The sequence below is a fragment of the Lineus longissimus genome, chromosome 8 (assembly GCF_910592395.1).
Source record: "Lineus longissimus chromosome 8, tnLinLong1.2, whole genome shotgun sequence".
Taxonomy (NCBI): Eukaryota; Metazoa; Nemertea; class Pilidiophora; order Heteronemertea; family Lineidae; genus Lineus; species Lineus longissimus.
In genome coordinates this window covers 1733838-1756145 of record NC_088315.1, presented here as the reverse complement: position 1 = coordinate 1756145, position 22308 = coordinate 1733838, and the positions used below count along the sequence as shown (strand labels likewise).

General features: G+C 41.3%; 2 protein-coding genes across 4 annotated transcripts in view; one reads left to right on the top strand and one right to left on the bottom strand.

The window, feature by feature from the left end:
- The first annotated feature begins 237 nt into the window (after window positions 1-237).
- LOC135492141 (insulin-like growth factor-binding protein complex acid labile subunit) lies at window positions 238-15033 on the top strand. 3 transcript variants are annotated; one of them, XM_064778348.1, is made up of 5 exons: window positions 238-446; window positions 9792-10101; window positions 10909-12755; window positions 13184-13302; window positions 13883-15033. In XM_064778348.1, exons 2-5 carry the CDS (start codon window positions 9825-9827, stop codon window positions 14577-14579), a joined length of 2940 nt encoding a protein of 979 aa, XP_064634418.1. In that variant the 5' UTR covers window positions 238-446; window positions 9792-9824; the 3' UTR covers window positions 14580-15033. The 3 variants fall into 3 exon arrangements, with proteins under 3 accessions (XP_064634418.1, XP_064634417.1, XP_064634419.1); XM_064778347.1 differs by lacking the exon at window positions 238-446 and adding an exon at window positions 2512-2779; XM_064778349.1 differs by lacking the exon at window positions 238-446 and adding an exon at window positions 2512-2795.
- A 1359-nt stretch (window positions 15034-16392) lies between these two features.
- Window positions 16393-22308, bottom strand: part of LOC135492488 (uncharacterized) — a 33693-nt gene continuing 27777 nt past the window's right edge. Inside the window, exons 5-6 of the mRNA XM_064778996.1 lie at window positions 18686-19180; window positions 16393-17294 (exon numbers count right to left, since the gene is read on the bottom strand). Coding sequence (XP_064635066.1) covers window positions 16393-17294; window positions 18686-19180 — 1397 coding nt within the window. The remainder of the gene's footprint in view (window positions 17295-18685; window positions 19181-22308) is intronic.

The following is a 22308-nucleotide window of genomic DNA, read 5'->3' as shown; positions in this document are numbered from 1 at the left end:
ATCCTAAACTTTCTAGCTACCGCGCTGGCAAAAAAGGTTATGATAACAACCAACTACACGGTGAACTTGATCTTCTTCTTTTTGCTTTCTGTTCCACATAGATGGTTCATAGATGTCTCACCCGCCGCTACTTATCGATCACTAGTGATGATAACCTTTTCGACGCCTCGGCAAAGTTACAAGCGCCATCTCATGATAAAGCCTCGAAATCGATTCGGGAATTTTTCCCGATGTTTCAGCCCCGACCAATCAGTGGCTGGGAAACAATTCCTGGATCCTGAACTGCCTGCTTCTTGCCAGGAATGGGAAATCATAAAAGCGATATAGAAAAGTGACTTCGGACTATATTTTCGATCGGAGTACCGGTGTCATGGTTTAGGACCTTATACATATTTGTGATCCACAATTTTGACTTTAAAAGAGTTGAAAAGACTTTGAATTGAAAGGTAGGTAACATCCCAATTATGCTCCTAGAAACAAATTTTTCGCTTTCTCGGGAATTTTACGCCCTAACTCACAATGACCCCCTTCCCCTAGATGATATTGGAAAGCTCACGCGGCGCCTAAGGTATCTACATCTGTAACTGGACACTGACTGAACTGGAGGGGTCGGGGGCGGCTGTGGCGCGATTGTGACACTTGTACTGGTCACAGAAATACGGGACTAATGAAACACGGGACAAAGTTTGACTTTGAGGAGAACATCCGCTTAATACAAGATGGATTGTTAAATTGAACGTTGTACTGAGGAAGTCTGGACAAATGACTGGTAGTGTGAATGACTTACATCCCGTATATAAATTTCTCAGAAAGGCACAAGTGGTATACAAAAACGTTACCAATATTCAGGAAACTATAATTCATATCACTCAAAGTTCATTAGTGAAAGCTCTCGTACGCCTACATGCTGGCTGGTTCTTTTGCAGTCTCTAACATCATGGAAAAGTAAATAATATAACCTCAATAAAAACGAACGAGCTATTATCCTCAACATAAACATCACCGCTTCATCTCAAACTGCTTAATGTTGCCGATGATAACTAACAACACGTTTATAAGCGTTGAAGTTATGAAATGTTACACAGGCCTCGTATTTTATTATCAACAACAAGGTTAATTGCGCCGACGCTGCTGCCGAAACGGCAATAACAAGACAAAGAAAATGGCCATCAAAAAGTATGTCTTAAACTTCAAAAGACATTTTATCGTTTTTTATGGCGTTAGTGTTTATTGAATTGAAAAATATATATGCCTTATATATATACATATATGTAGCGCACTGATTATTCAAATTCTGGTGCAGTGGGAACCATCTTGTGACCAGACCTGAATTGCTAACCATGCAAACATACACACATAGAGTATTCATTCATCTGACCCCATCCAGTCCCTTTATTCCTCGGGTTCCATATGTTTCCAAGAACCTTGTTCCTCGGATTCTACGTTCCCCCCGTCACTACCTTCTCCCCGCTGGGTCCCCCTGCTTACCAGGTTCTGTTACCCTTAAAGCGATAAACGACCACATTTGTAGAAGGTACATAGAGAGGTTTCTGCTGCGGAAAATGACAGGGATGATGTTGGGTCTTGGTTGACAGACAGGGGCCTATGATAATTGATGTCCCCATCGAACGTTAACAACACTTGAGTTACATCCTCTAACTACATGTATATCATAAGCACTGTTGAAATAACTGAAGTTATGTCTTGTGAACTCGAGCGTGTGCTCTGTTGACAACTTCTTTTATGGGAGCATAAGGTTTGATCCGGGTCACCCTGGATCAGATTGCACGATAAAACATGATTTGATGATATGCCACTCACATTCTAATATCTTGAATTGAAAAACAGTTCGTACGTTTCGTGGAATGTATACAATTATTATCTTCATTGCCATTTTCATAGTCTAGGCTTGACATATGCTCTTGATTCAAACACCACGGAATTTTAGGCATCTGATGACTCTCTGATCTACCTTATCGCTTATGAATGTTTGCCGCCAAATTAAAGTCAAGTTCACGAAAAGGGCACACGGGCCTTTGCGATTTCACACAAATATACAGAGTTGAACAAAGTGCTGTGTTTCATCAGAAACTTCGGAGTCCGAAATATCTAAAAATTAATACTACCTTGCCAGAATTGGACGTAGTAGCTTAAGCGTGCCACCTATCTGTTGTAACCATGGCCATGCAGCCCAATGCATCAGAGTATTACCGAGGGCTTACACGGATGTTATCAAAAGCTAAAGCAACCTTGCTTGTTGATATTCGCACAGGCAATTCCTCCGCACAGAAATAGCTAATATAAGTATCAAACGAGTATTTCAAACTTGGCTTATGTTTACTTCATTAGCTCTCCCCTGATTACAAAGCTAGGTGAGATCTTATGCGCATATCTATAAGTTTGACATAGATCTCACTGAGATTGGCTTGCTTCCAAACAGAATGCCCAATCTGTGCTTACCAGCGTAAATCGTGAGAATCCTCTCTCAAAAGGCCTTTGTGAGATGACAGTTTACGCATTAGATAGAGTGATCTTGACGAGTACATAGCCACCTGTTTGGGTCGTGGTGAGATATATATCATGCGAATTACGCATTCTGGTTGATCAGTCGTTGGACATAATACCACTGCTGGAGGTGGATTTCACAATATTTTGCCCTTCGAAGAATTCGGTCAATTCGGCCTAAAAAGACATATGAGAGGTGTTTGTCTGTTAGATTGCTTCTGTTTAGAACCGGTGGAATAGGTTTTGTCATGTTTGTGCATCTCTCGTCTGAAGGGTAAGTTATCTTCAAGGTAAATAGTAACCGTTTTTTACTCATTATTTGTTCTTTAGAAGAAAGCATTAAGGCTACGTTACCGATACACGTGTCCAGCGAAACTGCGCTTTGGTTATGCACGGCGGGTGCAGTACCCTGAAATATGACATCGGTTTAATGGTCCAGTTGGCCTATAACTCGATCGCGAGTTAGATGCGACATCTCATCCCTCTTCGGTTGCTGCTGATTAGTTGGTGCTTTGGTATGCTTAACAAGTCACGCAAATGCTTCTTCAATATCTACTTATGCACAGAGGGCAATCGGTCAAATAGGTAGACTCGTCTTATATGTAAGCCAATAATGATTCGATGTGGTGAACGAATATAGACGGAAATTGTTACTCAGTGATTCAGGGCTTTCCAAGCAACGAGCGATCATATGTTGTTTACTGATGAAAAATCAAGTTTTTGATGTGTTTTATTATGCGCATCGTTTCAAACTCCTTGCTATTGTTGATACATTCCCTTGTTAGTAGTTTTTGTTGATTCAAGTAGAAGTGTAGAAGTTGTGTGTTGGGACAACGACTTGACTTACCTTCCCTGAGTAGAAACAGCATCTCCAGCTAATCAGAGGAGAATAAATGGACATATTGAGGGGAAATGAAATCTTTTCTGGCATGTCTGTAACACAATGTAACAGGCTGTAGGTATTCATGTTGCCAAATCCATCAGATCGCCGTGTTGAAAGGTAGTAGCTGTAGCAACATTGGCTTCTTCCTCCTCGAAATGATATCTCGCGCTTGTCGGGAGAGGATGAATGGAAATGCTGACGGGAAAGTTCCTGACCGACAATGAAACTAGTTGCTTGGTCCGGAGAGGTTGGAGTGCTCTATATCACATCAATAATTATTCAATAGGCAAAAAAAACTGTCACAAAATGTAATCGCTATCTTGTCCCCTGAGGCCATGTTCGTGACGAAGCATACAAAACCAACCACCCGAGATATGTAAAATGCACTTTAACCATTGACATTTACAACCGCTGAATTCTTTTCAAGTATTTCTAGAAAGGATAGGAATTATCAAACAGTTCGAGTGAAGGATTTTAACATGCCGATTCAACTGAGTGAATTTCTCCGATTTGTTGACCTTTTGATAAAGAGTTGTTTACTTGGCTTCATGGCTTAAAGTTTGCTTGTGTAGCCTAGCATAACTTGCATGACTTGCACCCAGTAGCTCGTCACGGACTCTTGTCTTAATCATTAAATTCCCATATAATCATATTTTGGAGCCAAAACCTGACCAAAGGAATGTCATACCCTAACTACGAGACTTTAAGTCGCCTTATGTTTTAGACTACTACAGAGAAAGGCTTCTCAGAAATTTTATAAAGGGTGATATGTACCCTTTTTCACGACCACAATTTACGGCTATTAAACAACCGAATTTAATAATTTAATGAAACCCTAAAATCCCTGTCTGGACAGTAAGTCCAGCATTAAAAGTTATTACATCCACACGGTCAGCCTAGACTGTCTTAAACGGAAGTTACGCCTACTGTACACAATACATAGTTTAACAATATACACATGAAATTCATGATAAAGTAGCCAACTGTAACATTTACTTGGCTTCATGGTATGATGATAGCTTGTGTAGCCTATAACATATCTACTGACTTCCAATGATATTTTATGAGGGTGACGAATTATTATTTGAGAAGAGGATTCTGATTGTTACGTACAATTACCAACATATTAACGATTACTGGATAGAATATGCCGAATGCCATTGAAGACAGAATACGCAATGCCTTACTTATCCCTTAAGTTGCATTGCAAAACTCTGCTGATGCAATGTCTAGCCCCTCTTATGTCATTTATGAAATCTCTGCTATTCCGACTATTCCTTGAAGGAGTGGTGGTTTCCAAGGCGAGCAATTCCTATCTGTGGCCAGACAACATGTTATCTTCCTATCATAGTGCAACTAAGTATGCAGATCTGTTGAGTTCTTGCGCTGCTTGATGTACCTCTGCAAGACCAGTGAGACAATTAGAAGTAGAAGTTATTACTATCCTCGACACAAATTCTACCTCCGGATATATGAAACAAACAAAATAAGCCTCTCCACAATTAGAGAGGATGCTGAGATGTTATAATGGATCATTTATGCTGTTCTTCGCTCAATTATGCTCAATATCTTCCTCTGAGACAAAAAATCTCAATTCATCAACAAACCATCCCTGAGCTTGCATGTCGTAGGGCTTTCTGGTAAACTTCCTGACAAGGTCAGCTTTTGCCAATGCTAAACTATGTAGAATTCAACGTAATTGATACCATTTAGATAAACGACCATCTATTTTGAGTTTTGATGAGTTTAATTTGTTTGTCGTAAAATATATTGTTGGCCAGTATTTGATTACTCTAGCATTAGAGGAAATTGAGATATAACAATCATTGAATAAGTGATTGATGAGTATATGCTGCACGGAGGTGCTTGTTTGTCAATGCCAGTCAGGTATATGTTGCCTGGGGTTACTGATGTAAAGTGTAGTTATATATTTCTCATGACCAGATGTGACACAATAAACCCAAAAGGTGAACCATTTAACTTAGGTCAGAATTTTTGGAATAAACCGTTATTCGATGGCCCTATGGCCAAGCTTGTAATGAGTTTCAAATCTCTCTAAACTGTTTTGAAGGAAAGCCGTACACCAGCAGGCAGGGAGAGGTTTGCAACATAAGTTTTTGTGAGTAGCTGCGTTATTCTGTTTGCTTGTTTTCCGTTTCAAGATGAATGATTTGTGTTCAAACGGTGTTCCCGGTACTTCAGCAAGTCTGTTGCTTCCCAGTCATTGCCAGTGGCTTCTGATTGTGAAATGTTGATAACACTAATTCTCAAGCAGGAGCAGCATGGTCGTTATGTCTGACAACCAATTCCATCTCAAATCATGAATGGCCCTTGGTTAAGAAACGAAAGACCGCCTTCGTAGTGCACTTAGTGCCAATGGTTTATATATACAGATCCACTGACAGAGGTTCATCCACTCGTCTGTTCCTACTACCAGTACAGCTTCAGTTAACTTTCATTGGATGGGCCTGAGGGAAAGTGCTCATACTCGCTGCATTTACTGATTCCCTCCTCCAACACTTGTGCAGTATGCTGAACTATACCAATGGTACTCTATTGAAAAATCGGCTCCACTTCATGTTGATTAACTTCTCAGACTGACCTCTTCAAGGTGAAACATGTCCCTTAAACCAGTGATTACCAGAGAAACAACCTGTCTGGGGAGAATGCTGCCTTACTTAAGATGAGCAAGAGATTCTAGGCCTGCTTTTACTTTGCTTAAGTGGGCAGATAAACATTAAGGGAAAAAGTATTTTCTTTGCGATGTATTACGCGAAGTAAGTATGCTTGGATGTCTTAGAAGCCCTTCCTAAACACAGGTCGCCATTGGCGTGTTTTGATGTAATGATGAATCTTGGGCTACCTTGCAGGCAGCATTGCCGGTAGTTGAAAGTTATACCAACAATGCACTAGGATTGGCAAAAACTAACTTATTTGGGGAGGTTTTCTTCTCCCGGTTTTTCTGCAATCTTGCATTTTCATTGAGAAAAAAACACCCTACCTGCCAAAGCATCGTTTTTGAAAGCCAAGTCAGCAAAAAGTGCCATTTTTTCAATATCTTCAGGGAGTGTGTTATTTCTTCCGCACTACTTGCAGCTCCGTCGGAATTACAAAAAAACCCACGCTGGTTCTCGGCAATACCATTCATAACTCACACTAAAAATACCACCACGGTTTACCGCACGGTGTTCATCCCGGAATAGAAAGTTAGTTGTATTTGTATCTTGTTTCTTTGTACAGTTTTCTTCACAAAATGCACGCTACCCACCAAGCCATTTTCTTAAAACAGGTGTAGCTGTCGGCGAGATATTAGTAAAATACTTCCTCAAAGAAAACGGAACCTGCAACAGGAAGCAAAAGAACCTCTAGGCGTGGCTTGTTAGACGATGTTAGGAACTTTTACAGCCAAGACCGACCACTGAAATATCATTCACTATAGACATACTTCTTTAACAGCTCAATGTCCACAACAGTCACCGAAGTCGTGTAAACCTGCGTGCGAAGACGATCTCGTGTTTTCCAGCCAGGTGATCCCCCAGTGGTTAAGACAACATATTGACCCATGCCTTGCGGTTCTTTCACCACCCTGCCCATCTTATTTCATAGATGAAGCGGCTCCTAACTTCAAGCAATATGTCCATTTGGCTAAACATTTATAGTGCTGGGTTGATAGCAGGTGAATCCACTTAACACCACTTCACGTCAGTGTACCACTTCAGGTTATGGGCCGGTGATATGGCTTTCTTGGTTTGCGTGGTGGTGTAAGAAACGCACACCGTAAGACAGAGGAACCCCATGTCACAAGACGAGAGATGCATTTTAGTTTCAACAGTACCAATCTCAGCCTCGCCTTTATAGTATTGTTACAAAACACTGGAACGAAAAACTTGCAAGAGGTCCCTGGTACTTTGGTCAAGGAGTTGGAAGTTATTGCCTGTGGAGCTAACCTGTCATCAACTCAGGCATTAACCGTAAAAACAAAGTTAAACGAAACGTGAGCAGTTGCGACCACCGGTTGGGTAAAAGCCTGAGTCAACAAGCTAGTATATTATTCAACACCTGTTTCACGAATAAGCTATCGTAACTGTTCTTTCTCATAAAAAAGATATAATAAAAATGAAAACTATTCGCTGCTGCTCTTTTTTCGCAGTGTGGCGCCTTTCTCGAGTATGTTCTTTACTGTTGACAACAACACAGATATATCAAAAGATGCCAGTCAATGCACTGTCCATTTGTGTGGCATTTTCAACAAGCACAAAAAAGGTTTAGGCCAATCCATCATGCTGTGAATTGAGCCGGGCGAGTTAGGATGTATGACACCAAATCAAAACAAATGCAATGTTTAAACTTTGCCAATCCCGGTCATTGAACGTATGTCTAGCAAGTCTTATTTCTTAGACATATGAGATCGAGTCATGTTGGGTTAGCTCTACCTCAACTTATCGGCTTTTTAAAAAGAACTGTGCGAAATGATGCCATTGATATCAACTCTATACTTCTTACCATTAGAATCAACAAACATGCCGGTGTGGTTGCTTTCAGTGGCCGACTTGTAATTAATTCTTTCGTTTATATAGTTATCGGTATCCATCCGCGCTATGATCTAATTCTCCAAATCATTAGGCTATGTTTTACTTGGATTTAGTCTTGACGAGTATCATCAATGGGGTACTCGGCTTTCGTATCACAGAAACCTCCTGTTAAGCGCGGCTATATAAAGGTCAGTGCTGTTTTTGACTCAGAGAAAGGCCGTTTGAATATAATATACTCACGGTACTTGAAGCTACTCTAAAGCAACCAAAACCTCTCAACTATTTTTGTTATGGCGAAAAACCAGGCTGACGTAGAACATGAGTAGTCTTTAAAATTAACACAACTTGGTTTATTGCTCCAAGCTTATCGCCTGGTAATTGCCTAGGTAGAGGAATGATGGACAATATTTTCTCACTTATAACTTGCGTGAATCATCTTAACGTGATAGAGTAAATATACACTTTAATCGATTCTATCAAACGAATCCTATGTTAGTTCAGAGTTATTAGTAGTAAAACATAATGATTTAAATGAGTTCTTGATGCGAAACCGAAAAAACACTCGGCCAAAAAATGCGATCACGGACATTACGGTTCACCGACTTTCTATCATTCCACAGGGGCCATCTATCGAAGTTGCACTCGGTTGATAGGTCATTAAAACCCTCAAACCGGCTGTCAAAAGTTGCGTCAGGAATGTTATGCACCCATGTCAAAACATTCCTGCACAGAGTACACCGAGGTCGAAAGGCTCGCCAGTCGATAAGGTCTACATATACTTGAACCCTTGGTAGATAGCGGTCCGCGTACAGGCATCTTCACTAACTCATTAACCTATCAGTAGGGGACCATCTACTTCCTACTGATGTTTCCTTGCACAACAAGAACCTAATGTGATAAATACGCCTCCATTCCGAGCCTTAGCAAGACACTTATCTGTTCCTTTCGTATCCTTCTACCACACACAATGTTTCCTTGACCCGGCTAACGTGAGGTGCGTGTTTTCTGTCGTTTCTATCACTAAAACTCTAATTGGCTCATCAAATGGATAGCAGTTTAGTCAAATTTGAGTTGATTCAGTGTCATATTTGGACCATATTCTCACCGACGTGAAGTGTAGTGCAACTGTCACGATAAGGTAAACAAGCAACGAGAATTGCACTGTTGACAATATCTTCATGTTGAGCCTCCCCCTCCCCCGCCCATCCCCGAAATAAATGCCGATACGTTTCTCGTTTCTGTGGTAGTTGTATACGACGTTTGGCAGCAAACGTAACCAGGTGGTTGTTCTTCAGTGGTCAGCTTGGTAGCAGTTGGAACTTGATCTATATCATACCCGTTAGTGCGCCGTTATTAGTAAATTCCCAAGGCGGATGGAATTTATTTTCCTTTTCCCATCTTGTTGATGTAGTGTCGGTTTCCCTGTTCGGATTTTATCAAATTTGTATCATCTGTTTTGACAGAAGGAATACAATGCGGATTGATTGCCATTCAAGGACCTCCCTCTCAGGAAAATGAATTGATCTTACGGAATACTAAATACCTCGTTGCTCAAAGTGTGTATGCCGAGCGAAAAGGCGATCAGTCATTCGGTCGTTCGATATCTGTTGCGTATAAATAGACAGGAGACCGATTTGTATATGTCAATACTATAAACTGTCTGATTGATAGTGAACACCTTATTTCGGGATGTTTATGACGATGGCATCCGACACGGGATAACACCTCAACGGACCCTTTTTTTGTGAGATCACATAGTGCGAGTCAGGGAAAGGTTTGTGCTCTTCAGACTTCAGGCCAATCATTTGAAAATACCCAAAATTCCTTAGCCAGTGAAATGAAACTATGATAGATTTCTTTTCTACTTCCAGTGACCCTTGAGATGATTCCACCTTAACACCACCATGCATTTGACACTATTAGCCGTGTTCTTCACCTTCCTCACCATCAGCGGGGGTAATAGCTACTACACTGGAGGAGCATGTCCTCACAATTGTCGGTGTACAGCACGTGTCCAGGACCGCAGTAGCCATCTTCGGCGGATGTACATGAGCCAATGGATACAGTCCATGTACAGATATGGACAGAAAAAGGACTATAACAAACAGACGAACACAATCAATGAGGGTCGGGAAATGTTGTGCCTAGGGTTACAGAGACTGCCGTACTTCATACCCCCAGGTTGGTACCTAAAGATACCGGTAGTTTGGCAAACAGTATACTATGCTTTTGCGTAGCATCTTTTTTCAGTCATTCAGGCTGATGGCTGATGGTAGGTGTACATTTCCCAACAGGTAGCTACTTCTGCCGCCAATTTTTAATAATTTTACAATAAAATGTTACAGTGCAAATATAGCGTCAGTTTCCTGGTGAAGTAAAGATTCTTGTCATGATTGGCAAATCCCTGTTATTACACTACTATCTTGCTTTTGATTCCACCAGATTTTGTTTTAATAGCAAACAATCTCTTACATAAAATGTACAGTGCATTCTGTCATTTTAAAGATGCAACTAGCCAAGATTTCGTGTTTTTACGATAAACGAAATATGCTCCCATCATTTACTCGTGTTCTAAACAGTAGTAGTAATACCACCGATGGTTACATAAAGAGGCCTACCATGTATCCATTCCATCTTAACGAAATTCTTTAGGTCACGCTGTTAAAATCAAAACTATTTTCAATCTACCTTGTGCACTTAGTTAGTGGTTGACTGTTTCGAATTGCTTAAATCCTGTGTTTGAAGTTTAAAACAGCTTGTACTAATTGTTTTCGGCAATACAGACTTTAACCAGTCTCGATCTCCAATTGCCGCAACCTTTCTGTGTCTGGTCGTTGCACGAAGGAAAATTATCATAGTGGGTAGTAGTCTCTCTTTGACCATTGGTTTCCACCCGATCTCTTGATATCTCCGAGAAGATACCAGTTTCAGCTGCTCTGGCCAGGACACGACCTTTTCATTTTTGTTTACTTTTACATGTACTTTCAGATCTGATTAAACTGCAAATCTATGGAGGAAAACGTGGCCTACGACGTCTCGCAGAATCAGGTATTCGTAACGACGATGCACGGACTGGTAGACAGACCTCCTTAGACAACAGGGTTCCCATCTCATACTACCAAATATCAACCCTGACAAGGAATGCCTTCAGTCGCTCCAGACAGCTTCAGGAACTGTCAATAACTGGTAACCGGATCAAGCGGTTACAACCAGGAGACTTTGAAATGTTGACAAATTTGGAGAAACTGACTCTAAGAAAGAACAAGATCAAAGGTGTTGAAGAGAAAACCTTTCGCGATCTAGTCAGTTTGGAGCGGTTAGACCTGGGAGATAATCGCCTCAGAAAGATTAAGAGAGACCTATTTCATGATGTGATCAATCTAAAGGAGTTAAAGCTGAAAAGGAATCGCTTGAAAGTACTGCATCCAGACACGCTAGCTCGGTTATCCAAGCTACGTGTTCTTGACCTTTCACAGAATTCATTGCGCGATCTTGAACGGGATATGTTCCTCAAGAATCGAGATCTTCAGGAGTTGAACCTTGCTGGTAACCAGTTCAGAAAGATACGGCCGGAGTGGATGCAGGCTCTTCCTAATCTTAAAAGCTTAGACTTGAGCGATAACAACATGGGCGTGATCCCAGCCAACATCTTTGCTCCGCTTCCCTCACTACGCTACCTCAACCTGGCCGGCAACAATATAACCAATGTGTTCAGGAATGCCTTTACCCCGGTCAAACATCTGGAAAAGTTAGATCTATCCAGGAATAAACTGAGGTACATCGCAGCGTTTAGCTTTGCAGATCTGCAGAATCTGAGAGATCTTCGGCTTTATCAGAACCACATTGAAATGCTTGCAAAAGGTACATTCACTGGTTTGAAGAAGCTTCAAGTTCTATCATTGGCGAATAATAACATAAAAGAGCTGCAGAACACGTCATTCGTTGCGTTCAAACATTTGAAGAAATTCGATGTTTCTCACAATAAGATAAGGTATATCAAGATGCGGACTTTAAGTGGACTTCTCAACCTCCGTGACCTTGACATTAGCCACAACGAGATTTCCAAAGTCGAGGACGAGGCTTTTGCCGTCAGTTTGATGAACCATTACTCAAAGATCACCTGGCTCGATCTCGAAGGCAACAAGATCGACATGTTGACAAGCAAAATGTTCGTTGGTGTCCCTCATGTGAAGTCTATGGACCTGAGTCACAATCTTATCAAGGAAGTCGAACAGAGTGCGTTCAAATCTATGAAGGGGCTCCATAATCTTAAACTTAATGGGAACATTATTGGGATCCTGAAGCCCGGTGTGTTCAAAGACTTAAAAATGCTACGCAACCTTGACATGTCATATAATAAACTACCAAATATAACCTCCAACACATTACAAGGTCTAAAAAGCACTGAAGAAGTTGACTTTTCGAATAACAGGATCAGCTATGTTGCAGAGGATGTCCTGGCGGATGTTCCGAAGCTGATGAAACTAGATCTGTCCGGGAACAAGTTGTCTAGAGTCGCCACAAAAATGTTCCAAACAACACACAGTCTTCGTAATATCAATCTTGCCAACAACTCCATGCTGCTGTTCGAAGTCAACTCAAACCATGAGTACAAGCTGAATTCTCTTGATCTTTCCGACAATAACATTAGGGAGATAAGCAGTGTTATCTTGGCTTGGATGGGCCCGAATGGTACCGTAGGGTTCAGCGGGAACCCGTGGAGCTGTAACTGCAGGATGCAGTGGCTGGGTGATGCTTTGCGGAAGAGCAACCTGAACTACCCGAAGGTTGACCAAGTGACGTGTAAGGTGCCGCAGGGTATGGCTGGTAGAAAGGTAGGTGGATAGAAACATACATCAAGATCATTTGAACAGTCCAGGTGATCATCATGTCCTGGGCGGGATAATGTGGTATCGGTATCACAATTGGTGTCGCTGATTTTCACGAGGGTATTTGTCGTCGGAACTCGGAGAAAACTCGAAACTCTGTCACAACAAGACAGCAGCTCGTAGTGGTGGCAGTAGTTTTTCTGTTACTCTGGTGCCCGGTCCCTTTGCTTACCAACAAGCACGAACGGAACACTGTGAGGCAGCAAGTCTGAATGGCTACACATTTTAAAATTTTCAATTGTTCGGATTAGACATTAGACATCGGTCGCCATTGGATAACCAACCACATAGCATTCTGCTTTTCATCATCACCATTGGGTTAGCATGCTGACTGGCTTTTACATGTACAATATCTGTATGTTTCTCTTGTTTAGATTAACACGATGACCATCAGTGACTTCGTCTGCGATACACAGACACCACCCTCCAACGAGTTCATCAATAGAGGGCGCTACCACATCGGCTGTCCCGCCAACAAGTCTCCTACTGCTAGGTAAGATCATGTATGTTGTATCAGTCGAAAAGTAAGGTCGACGATTAAGGTTTAAAATTCTGTCTATGAAAAGCAGCAAAACGTGTACATATGACCAAGCTCTTGACATCTATAACAACATGTTCGATTTCACTGGACGCCTGTGAACATATCTCATCTTCAATCCTTCGAGTAGTCAGGGTGGGTGTAGCCTGGTGAACTCTCATTCGCCATGGATGTGCACTTGTAATAACTGTGTGGGTAAATGGATTAGCACACCTGGCTTTCAAAAGGTCAGGTGGGAAGCTGTAAACATCTCGCTTGGCCAGTTATTATTCATATCCAATTTGCCAGGTACGATTGATTAGGAGCACTAATCGATGACGATGAAGGTCGGAGGTGTATCTTAAGATGTGCTGAACGCACATGCACGGGTAAATTTGTCTCACGATTCTCTGCGACTACTGTCAGACGAATAAGGTTGCAAGTACTGTTGCTGTCCCCGTGGTGGCTTGCACTGGCCAAACAGTGGCTAGTTGTATTGTATGAACTAGATATCACCTTGCTTTACGATACTGATTTTCTTTATGTTGCGTTTCAGTCAAAAGCCAATCCTTGAGCAATGGCACGTCACAGTATTCGACAAGTACAAAAATCCAGTGTGTGGTGGTGTCCGGATAGAAGACAACTGGGTACTCACGCACGCCAGCTGTTGGCTCAACAAGAGCATTAATGCGCTCCATATTGCTAATGGCGACGTATTGATGAAAGCTGGAGGCACCCACAGATCAAGCCGCGGGGCATTTAGGGTGGCGAATGTCTACTTTCATCCGAGAATGAGCATCATACCCACCCTGGAGGTATCGCCTCTCGCGCTGGTCAGGATAAGGCCAATCCTTCCAAACTTAGCTGGCAGGCCGAAACCAGTGAACACGTACCCGTGCATCAGGCCAAACCTTGGAAGTGTCGTGCATGATAAAAGTTATTTCCTGACAGCAAAAGACGTAACTGTTAAACCAGCAACAAGAGTAAAGATAAAGACTCTTTCCCTTATCCCGTATAGGGACAACGGCTACTGCGATGGCATGAGGTTTATCTGCGTGAAGAACTCCCGTTATAAGTTTTCGCCGCATAATTTCAATACTGATGGTGCCCCCATGTACAGTACCCAAGACTTCTCATTAGTGGCTATCCGAAGTATGCGGATCTCGCCTTACAATGCCGAGCAGAGGTTCGTAGGACTGTCAGAGTTCGTCCCTTGGATTGAAAAGACGCTCGCCCAACATGCTGCGGAGTAAAGAAAGTGTCTCGACACGTCAGGCGAAAAATTATTTTCAGGGCATATTACCGTCTATCAAATGATTGCACAAGTCAGTTTTGCTCTGTGATATGTTCATTAATCTTTTGGCGGTAACTACGGAGATAGGTTTCACAAACCTTACGCTGGTCCGTTCGAGCTCGAACAGTGTACTTCGTAAACAGGCAGGACCCGCCTAATGGTGATTGCAGGGCGCATTTCTTAGTGTCGTGTATTACACTTCGAACTATCTGGTTCGCCTTGATGCGCAGAAGTAGAGTAGCGCTTATTAATGTTATTCCGACAAGGTTACCATTACAACAGATGGTCTAACTATGCAATTAAATGTGTTCATAATCCACCCGACTTTGATTGGTCAATGGGCTGACGAAATTCAAGGTCAGCACTGCATTGATTCCTCAATATCAGTATCGTAATAAATGAATCTCCGTTCACAGACTGTTGTGTTGATTTGTGACATCACCGCAATAGCATTAGGACCAAGGGACTTTCACCACTCAAGAATCGCTGTATCACTCAGTAGTGTTTGAAGGAAGGTAATGCTGCAAGATGTTCTTCAATGATAACTAAGGCATTCATTTCGCCATCTGTGTGCACGCGTTTCTAGTACTGCTCCTTACAAAAAAGGTGTCCCACGATGCTGCCGTCCTTTCCTAACTAGGTAGATGTACGGTCTCCACTATTGGTTTGGTCACTTGGGTAAAGCACTGTTTGGTTCTCATCCCGTGGAAAGAATACAAATTAACAATGATTTCGTAGGAAGTATGAAGGTTTGTTAATAAATACTGATCAATTTTTAACAGACTGCACAGTATGTACAACGAGAAAAGGAATGGTATAAGGATGCAACAAAGTAATGTATAAATGCTCTCTATATATACAACAGTTAAATATGAAAGACAAATTCGAAACAAGTCCAATCTGGATATATCATAGTTCCACTTTGTGGATAAGTCGTAATATCTGTAGGCTCAATGGCAGAGATTCAGCGAACATGGTGACGCATCATGTCCACAGGCAGATGAAACATTTTGTCTCAGTCGTTACGGTTGGTTCGACATATACATTAACATCGCTTGCGTCCTGATCTGATTCCTCATCTACATGTATGCACAGAATAGCCGAAACCGACCGAAATAAGGTTTCCCATCGTCACTTGCGAAGTCATCGCACGGATCATTTCAATCATATCAGATAACTTAAAATGCATATTTGGTGCTAGGTACTTATAGTTTCACCGATCAAAGACCGGCTGATATACTACGAAATAAAAACAAAGGCCAAGCGAAAACGACCATGTGCGTGATCTCTTCAGTTATTAGACTATATACAATCTGCGTGACCTACAACAGAATGGTCAAGATAGTGAACACTGGAATATAATCGAATGCGGCATTACGTACATAATGTACAACCTAAGATACTTTGAAATGGTTCCAGGAAAAGTATTTGTCACTGCGATATCGAGCCGAACATCTTATGATCACGAGTGCCTACTTTTGTGAAAGACTGGTTTCGTGGTTCTTTTTCCTTATAGTAGAATATCGTGTTGGCGGTGATGGTTGGCTCTGTTTTTATCATATATTCAATGTTTTGTGATTGACGTGTATCAGATAGTTACATTAGTCTGGTGAACCCCAGTATATACAAGCTTGACATACAACTCTTAGTCACTTGCAGTGCATTCACACTAATTGCATACAGGAGACAACCAAACGAAAAGCCTTACGAGTGGGCGAATGTGTCTTAAACAAATAGTCAACTGCAATGACAGGCAAGACCAAAACAAAACACTAGCCAACGAATGGCAATATCTTACTGTTGCGTAGGGTCCCCGAATTACACTGACATTCAGCAATGACGAACCCCAGAATACAAACAATAACCAGCAAAACAGCAGCAGACAGAGACGCGATGATGGCGGTCACAAGAGCAGGGAAATTTCTCATTACCATATCGTCGTCATCATTATAAGTTGAATACAAGACTCGCTTTGTTGGTTTCAATGTTGTGGTCGTCGGTGGCCCGGTGGTGGTGATATTCTTGGGCCCCATATCTTCATCTACCAGGCCGTCTCCATCATTATCAACCCCGCCCACAAGTTCTTCATCTATATAACCATCACAGTCGTTATCTAAACCATCCTTCATTTGCATTACAGAAGATACACAACTCTTCATCACCCTACCCCACTGCGAGGGCAGCGCACAGAGCTCAGAGTAATCACAAATTGCATACGTGAAGGTCAGCTGTGGTGACGTCACATTATTGTGTCTGTGAATGGTCGTATGAACAGTTTTCTGTGACGACACATCCTGAGTACACGTGCTAGCACCTTGATCTTTGAAATCTAACCATGAGCACCTCATAGCAGTGTTATCTATCAACATTCCGTCTTTGTTAATCTTATTTGTGACGACCTTCACCCTCTCTGTTCCGTTCGAATTGAATACAAAATTAGCAGATGGAAACTTAAACTGGTAAAAGTTCCTGTCATCCGGTGGAACGGCCCATAATTGTTTTGAGATGTTCGTCGATGTTCCCCGGATGTAATGCTTCACCATGATTGGCTGCGTCGAATTAATAACAAGTGTCTCATTCCACAGAATACTGAAGTCCTCTGTTTGCCCCTCGTTCAGTGTATGACTTGATTGTCTTGAATCCCACATTTGGACAGTTGTGTTATTAAAAGCGGCTGAAATGAAATTACGAAAGGTTAAGTACAATGATATGTTTGCATCTACCAAGCTATCAACCTGTCTCGGGTAATCGACCTCCCAGTTACCGGGCTGAATGCCTTAACCACTACTACAGGCTGTCGAGATCGGTCATATGACGGGAATAGGTTGGTCACTTCTGTGCTTTGGCCTGCAAGAGGATGGAAGCAGTTTGCCAAAAAAACATGATACGTGGTTAAATTTCAATTTCTTCATCCCCAATCCGACGATAAAATGATATTCCAGAATATGAAATCCGACTCGAACACACAGGATCAAAAGATCGATTTGATCATTAGCTACGATTAAATAACCCGTGAATTCGGATCTTCAATCATCTCAAGTATCGTTTTTTCTACGATTATTTAACCATAACTGTCAAACGTTGGCTCATTTGACAGATGTGAATTTGAGTAGGCAAATGAATATTCTATTTCTTTTGTTGATCTGGTTACTGCAAGAATGAAACTTAGAAATCAGTACAGAATATTAAGATATTGGATCCCTGAACGCCGCTGCAACATCCGTTTTCCAACGAAGCGCAGTGAGTATTTTATGGTGACGAGCTCGAAATCGTTTTACTACTAAGATCAACATCTGAACTCCATTAATTTCAAGAGAAACCGAAAATATTTCAAAAAGAATGCAGCGTAAGGAATCGCTCGACTTATATCATCGCGACCTCGACTAATTTCCTCCAACGCGGCACAGACAACCTTCTCAATTCAGAAGCAGCAGTATAGATTAGATACATTTACATATTTTGCAAAGGTTTTTGAAATGATTTATGGATGGACAGGATGCGTTTCATTTCTTATGCAAAAAAGGCCCATATAATGGCTTCAACATGTCCGACCTGTCTGCCTTGCCATGTTAAACCGCACTATTTGATTTGGTTACGTGGGTTGGTTGGCGTCGGTTAATGGATTTTAGTCGAAATTTGTGTTGCATTAATTCAAATAATGTGGTACAAAATGCAATTTAGCTTAACATCATTCCAGTTCCGCATAATTCCGTGTAATGTTTGTTAATGTGATGCATTTTAAGGCAAAGAGGCTGATGAGAGCGTGGTTTGTGTTTTTGAAATTAAACGCTATACGTTTGATGTTACTCCGAAAAACGACTATTTGTCGATTTTACATTGCACGAATTTACCCCAGAATGTATTGCGACTTGTTTTCGTGACATCTCTTTGAATTCGAGGTAAAGTCACTTGACCTTTTATAGTTTCATTTGCCAGATGGGGTGGGTGTCTTCTGGGCGGATTATAGACATTGGTCTTCAGACATAGGGAGCTGTTAGTTCAAGATCACTATGTAGCCGGCAAGGAGAACTGGCAATGAGATGTTTTTCTGAGATGATTCCTTACCTGTTATGGAAAATATTGATTCATACAAAGATTCATCCATGTCTTCAACATTGGGTGGGTAGAACTTACTTCCCCACAATGCCGTTGGGTGGAGCTGCTCTAATGACATCGAGCTATTGTCCATCTTCACTAAAGCTGCTGCCACGGGATTTTTAGATGATATCTTCACTCCATCTAAGCTTAAATTCCCGACTATTGTGATTGTCTCAAAAGCATCCAAAACCAAGGAATGATTTAATGTAAAATACTGAATTCCATTTGAAACGAAGGAAATGGCTGTTCCAAGTTTTCGAGACAACCAGACCCTCGTTGATGATTCTGAAGCTGTGAGAGTGAGTCTATCCTCTTCAGAGGTCGTGGAAGAAGGGGAAATGACATAATACTCGGGTTGAATCAGGTCCGCAACAGGAAGTACAGAAAAGATCGTCTTGACTTCTGTCCCATTTTTATAGATGCAGTAAACTGTAACGTCATAGTTTGTTGCTATGGTAATACCTGTAAATAGAATAACAGATATAATTAGTACGTTGATGTGAAATTGATGACATAGGGCAGATTGATTAAGATCTGAATGACCTGAATTATCTTGTCGTAATGACATATCAGCATCGACTCATCAGCTGCAGGCTGCAGTAAATAGTAAAAAATGACCCCAGCCGTAGAGATTGGCTTTCCTTCAACAACTAATTAGTTCTCTTGTTGGTATTATCATCGATTAAGAACCTGTTGCGTTTTCCCTTGCATGTCTTGCATTATAGGACGTTTCAAACGAAGCGCAACCTTTCTGATGTTACAAAAACGATGAACGGAAATTAATGTATTAGTTAAGAGATTGTCTAACTCCGCATGTGTTATGAAAGGGAGGCAAGTGAATGCGCCATTTTTGTCTCAATCACTGGGCTTAAAATTGGTATTCGTAGTATTTGCCGTACATCAGTGTATACAACGGCAATGTTGAAATTCATATTCAGTACATATTTTCGCAATTGGATGTCTTTAAACTCAATTACAAATTCAACATGCCATTCCAGTTGCTATATTTTAGTTCCACCTTCACCCGAAATCCATCCAGAAACATGCTGCACGATGGAGAAGAATATCAATACCTGTCATTCCAACACTATACGGAGAGGAAAGCTTATTCCAAATGATCATGGCAGCCTTCAAAGAGAATGGCAAACAGTTCATTAACCAGCCATTTCCATCGTTTACATTAACGGCCTTGTCAACACCGGGACGTGTTCGCTGGTGTCGAGGGTTGATTGGTGTTAATTGAACATTAGTAGAGGGTTTTCGGTACAGCGATGCTGATCAGGGAGTTGCCGGATACCAATGACTACTGTTTTGTCGTAACCCGTAGGGCCATAGCGAGATGTCAGAATCTTGCGAAAGATGGACGGAAACTACTGTACGGAACGAAACTCCTGAAGCAATTCGTAGCTTTGACCTTTAAAAGTCACCTCTTTCTGCACCGTCTAGCATCATTACTGTGATGACAAGACCACGCTTCACCTTCTCTCTTAAAAATGACACAATTACATGCATCGGTGCACATTGCACTCTGTGCATAGAATGCACTGAATAAACATAAGGTTGCTATGGCGACTGACCAAGCTATTCCAATTAAAACATGTCGTCTCTTGACCCTGATGATCAGTTCTGTGCTGCAGAATCATAGTGGTAAGAACATCCGACCGGTAATAGATTAGTGTAAGTGATACTGATAAGTAAATTATATACGCCAAGAGTCATTTTCGCCATCCTGACTTCCAGAGTTCTTTACAATGCTTCGTCCAAGCGGATTAAGGTAAGGGTGGGTTTTGGGATCAGAGAATATCTGGCTCGTACCGTATGTCTTGACCATAAAAAGGCCACAAACACTACCAAATTATTGCCTGGCTAGAATAAACTAATTGATGACACAGAGGTTATCCTCAGCATCGATTCGGTTGTTGAAAGCTTTTTCGACTTTTCTGAGAAACCATCTTTCCATGATTCAAACCATTTCAAAGATGTTTATCCAACAGGAGTCCGTGTTAAAACCTTGCTTTAAGTGCTTTGAGATCCCAGATTCTTCCTGGGAGCAGCATCGCACAATCTTCCCAACCGATATTATATTGAACGATCCTTTCGACCCCAAATCCTACCGTTTGAGCATTGGTGCCACTTATTTTAATCTATCTTGTTATAAGCAAATCGTGTAAAGTCTATTCAGAAGACTCAACCTAAGCTAGATGTGTCGTTGATGAACACTGGTGACAAAGCTGCTGCCTTGAATGCAGCTAATCAGCTTACTGGTGAATAAGGTGAGACTCTGTCAATAACAAGAGGAAAATCTAGTCTTTGAAAATTGTGTGAACCTTAAGACTTTACCATGCATTTTCAAAGCACTCTATCAAATAGGTCTGTAGATTTTTGGTGGATAGATAACACATTGCACATCTTCAGCTTTGGCGAATAATCCCTACAACCCTCTTCTCTAAAAGTTGGAAGCCAATCTGTGACAATTATACATGCTCTGGCTTACAGCTGCTGTCCTTGTTGCAGTAATCTTTATCCTCGAAGCTGACAAGCTAATCCTTATGCTAAGGATGCCAAATTTATCAACGCTCATGGTGTCAGCTTTGATATCGTTGACATTATCTGAACTAAAGCATAACCATCTACACTGACTATACCAGTAGCATGAATACGCCAGAAAAGATATTTCACCGCGTCATTAGATTGTAGCAGGAAACGGAGCAAGAAAGGGATGGCAAAATTACGCAAATCGTATATGCACTGCATTCGTTTTGCAATGCAAATTATAAAGTGAAGCAGTGAGGTTAAAAACCACATTCCCAAAGCTGTTTAGCAGCAGAAACCATAAAGCTCTTTTTTAAGAGTACTGACTGGAAGAGATGGCATGCATGTTAAATATATCTGCCCATTTCATTGTATCACTGCAAAGACGGCTCGCTATATGTTAGGTTTAATGTCAAAGACCTTTCACCTATAACCTATTACATACATCGTTGATGACAACAAGTTAACAGTACTAACCTATGCAAAACATCGACGTTTTCTTTCTTAACTACTTCCAAGTCGTCTAACCAAAGGATTTTCGTTCAAAAGGCATAGAGGCCACAAGATGCTTATTGATGTATGAGACGCGGCTCCTTATAACGTGTTCATCTAAGTTCTTTGATGCAAGTCTTTTCAACTTAACCGACTCTGTCTGAGACTCTATCAGTCGTCAGGACCTCATTATTATTTTATTTGCTTTGAGCAGTGGTTTCCAGTGATTTGCAGCTGATGTTACCGCTTATCATCTAAACCCTATTTACATAGCATTAAACCTAAAATACATTTTCACCCTTGATATTTCTATCGAAAATTCAATTTCATTCATCATGCATTATTCATGATCAGTCTAATAGACAACTTAGTCAGTGGCAGGATGGAAACTCAGTGAGACTTGCGATGTCGAGGCTGAAAATCATACCATAATGGACAAGTTTCTCCACTAGTCACTGAACAGTCTATTTATTATTCAACGTGGTCAATTAAGAGGTCACGATTGAATGTTCCACTGCGGGATGATGATCAAGTCTGGCAGCTGCTAAACGTTTAATGGAAATTTC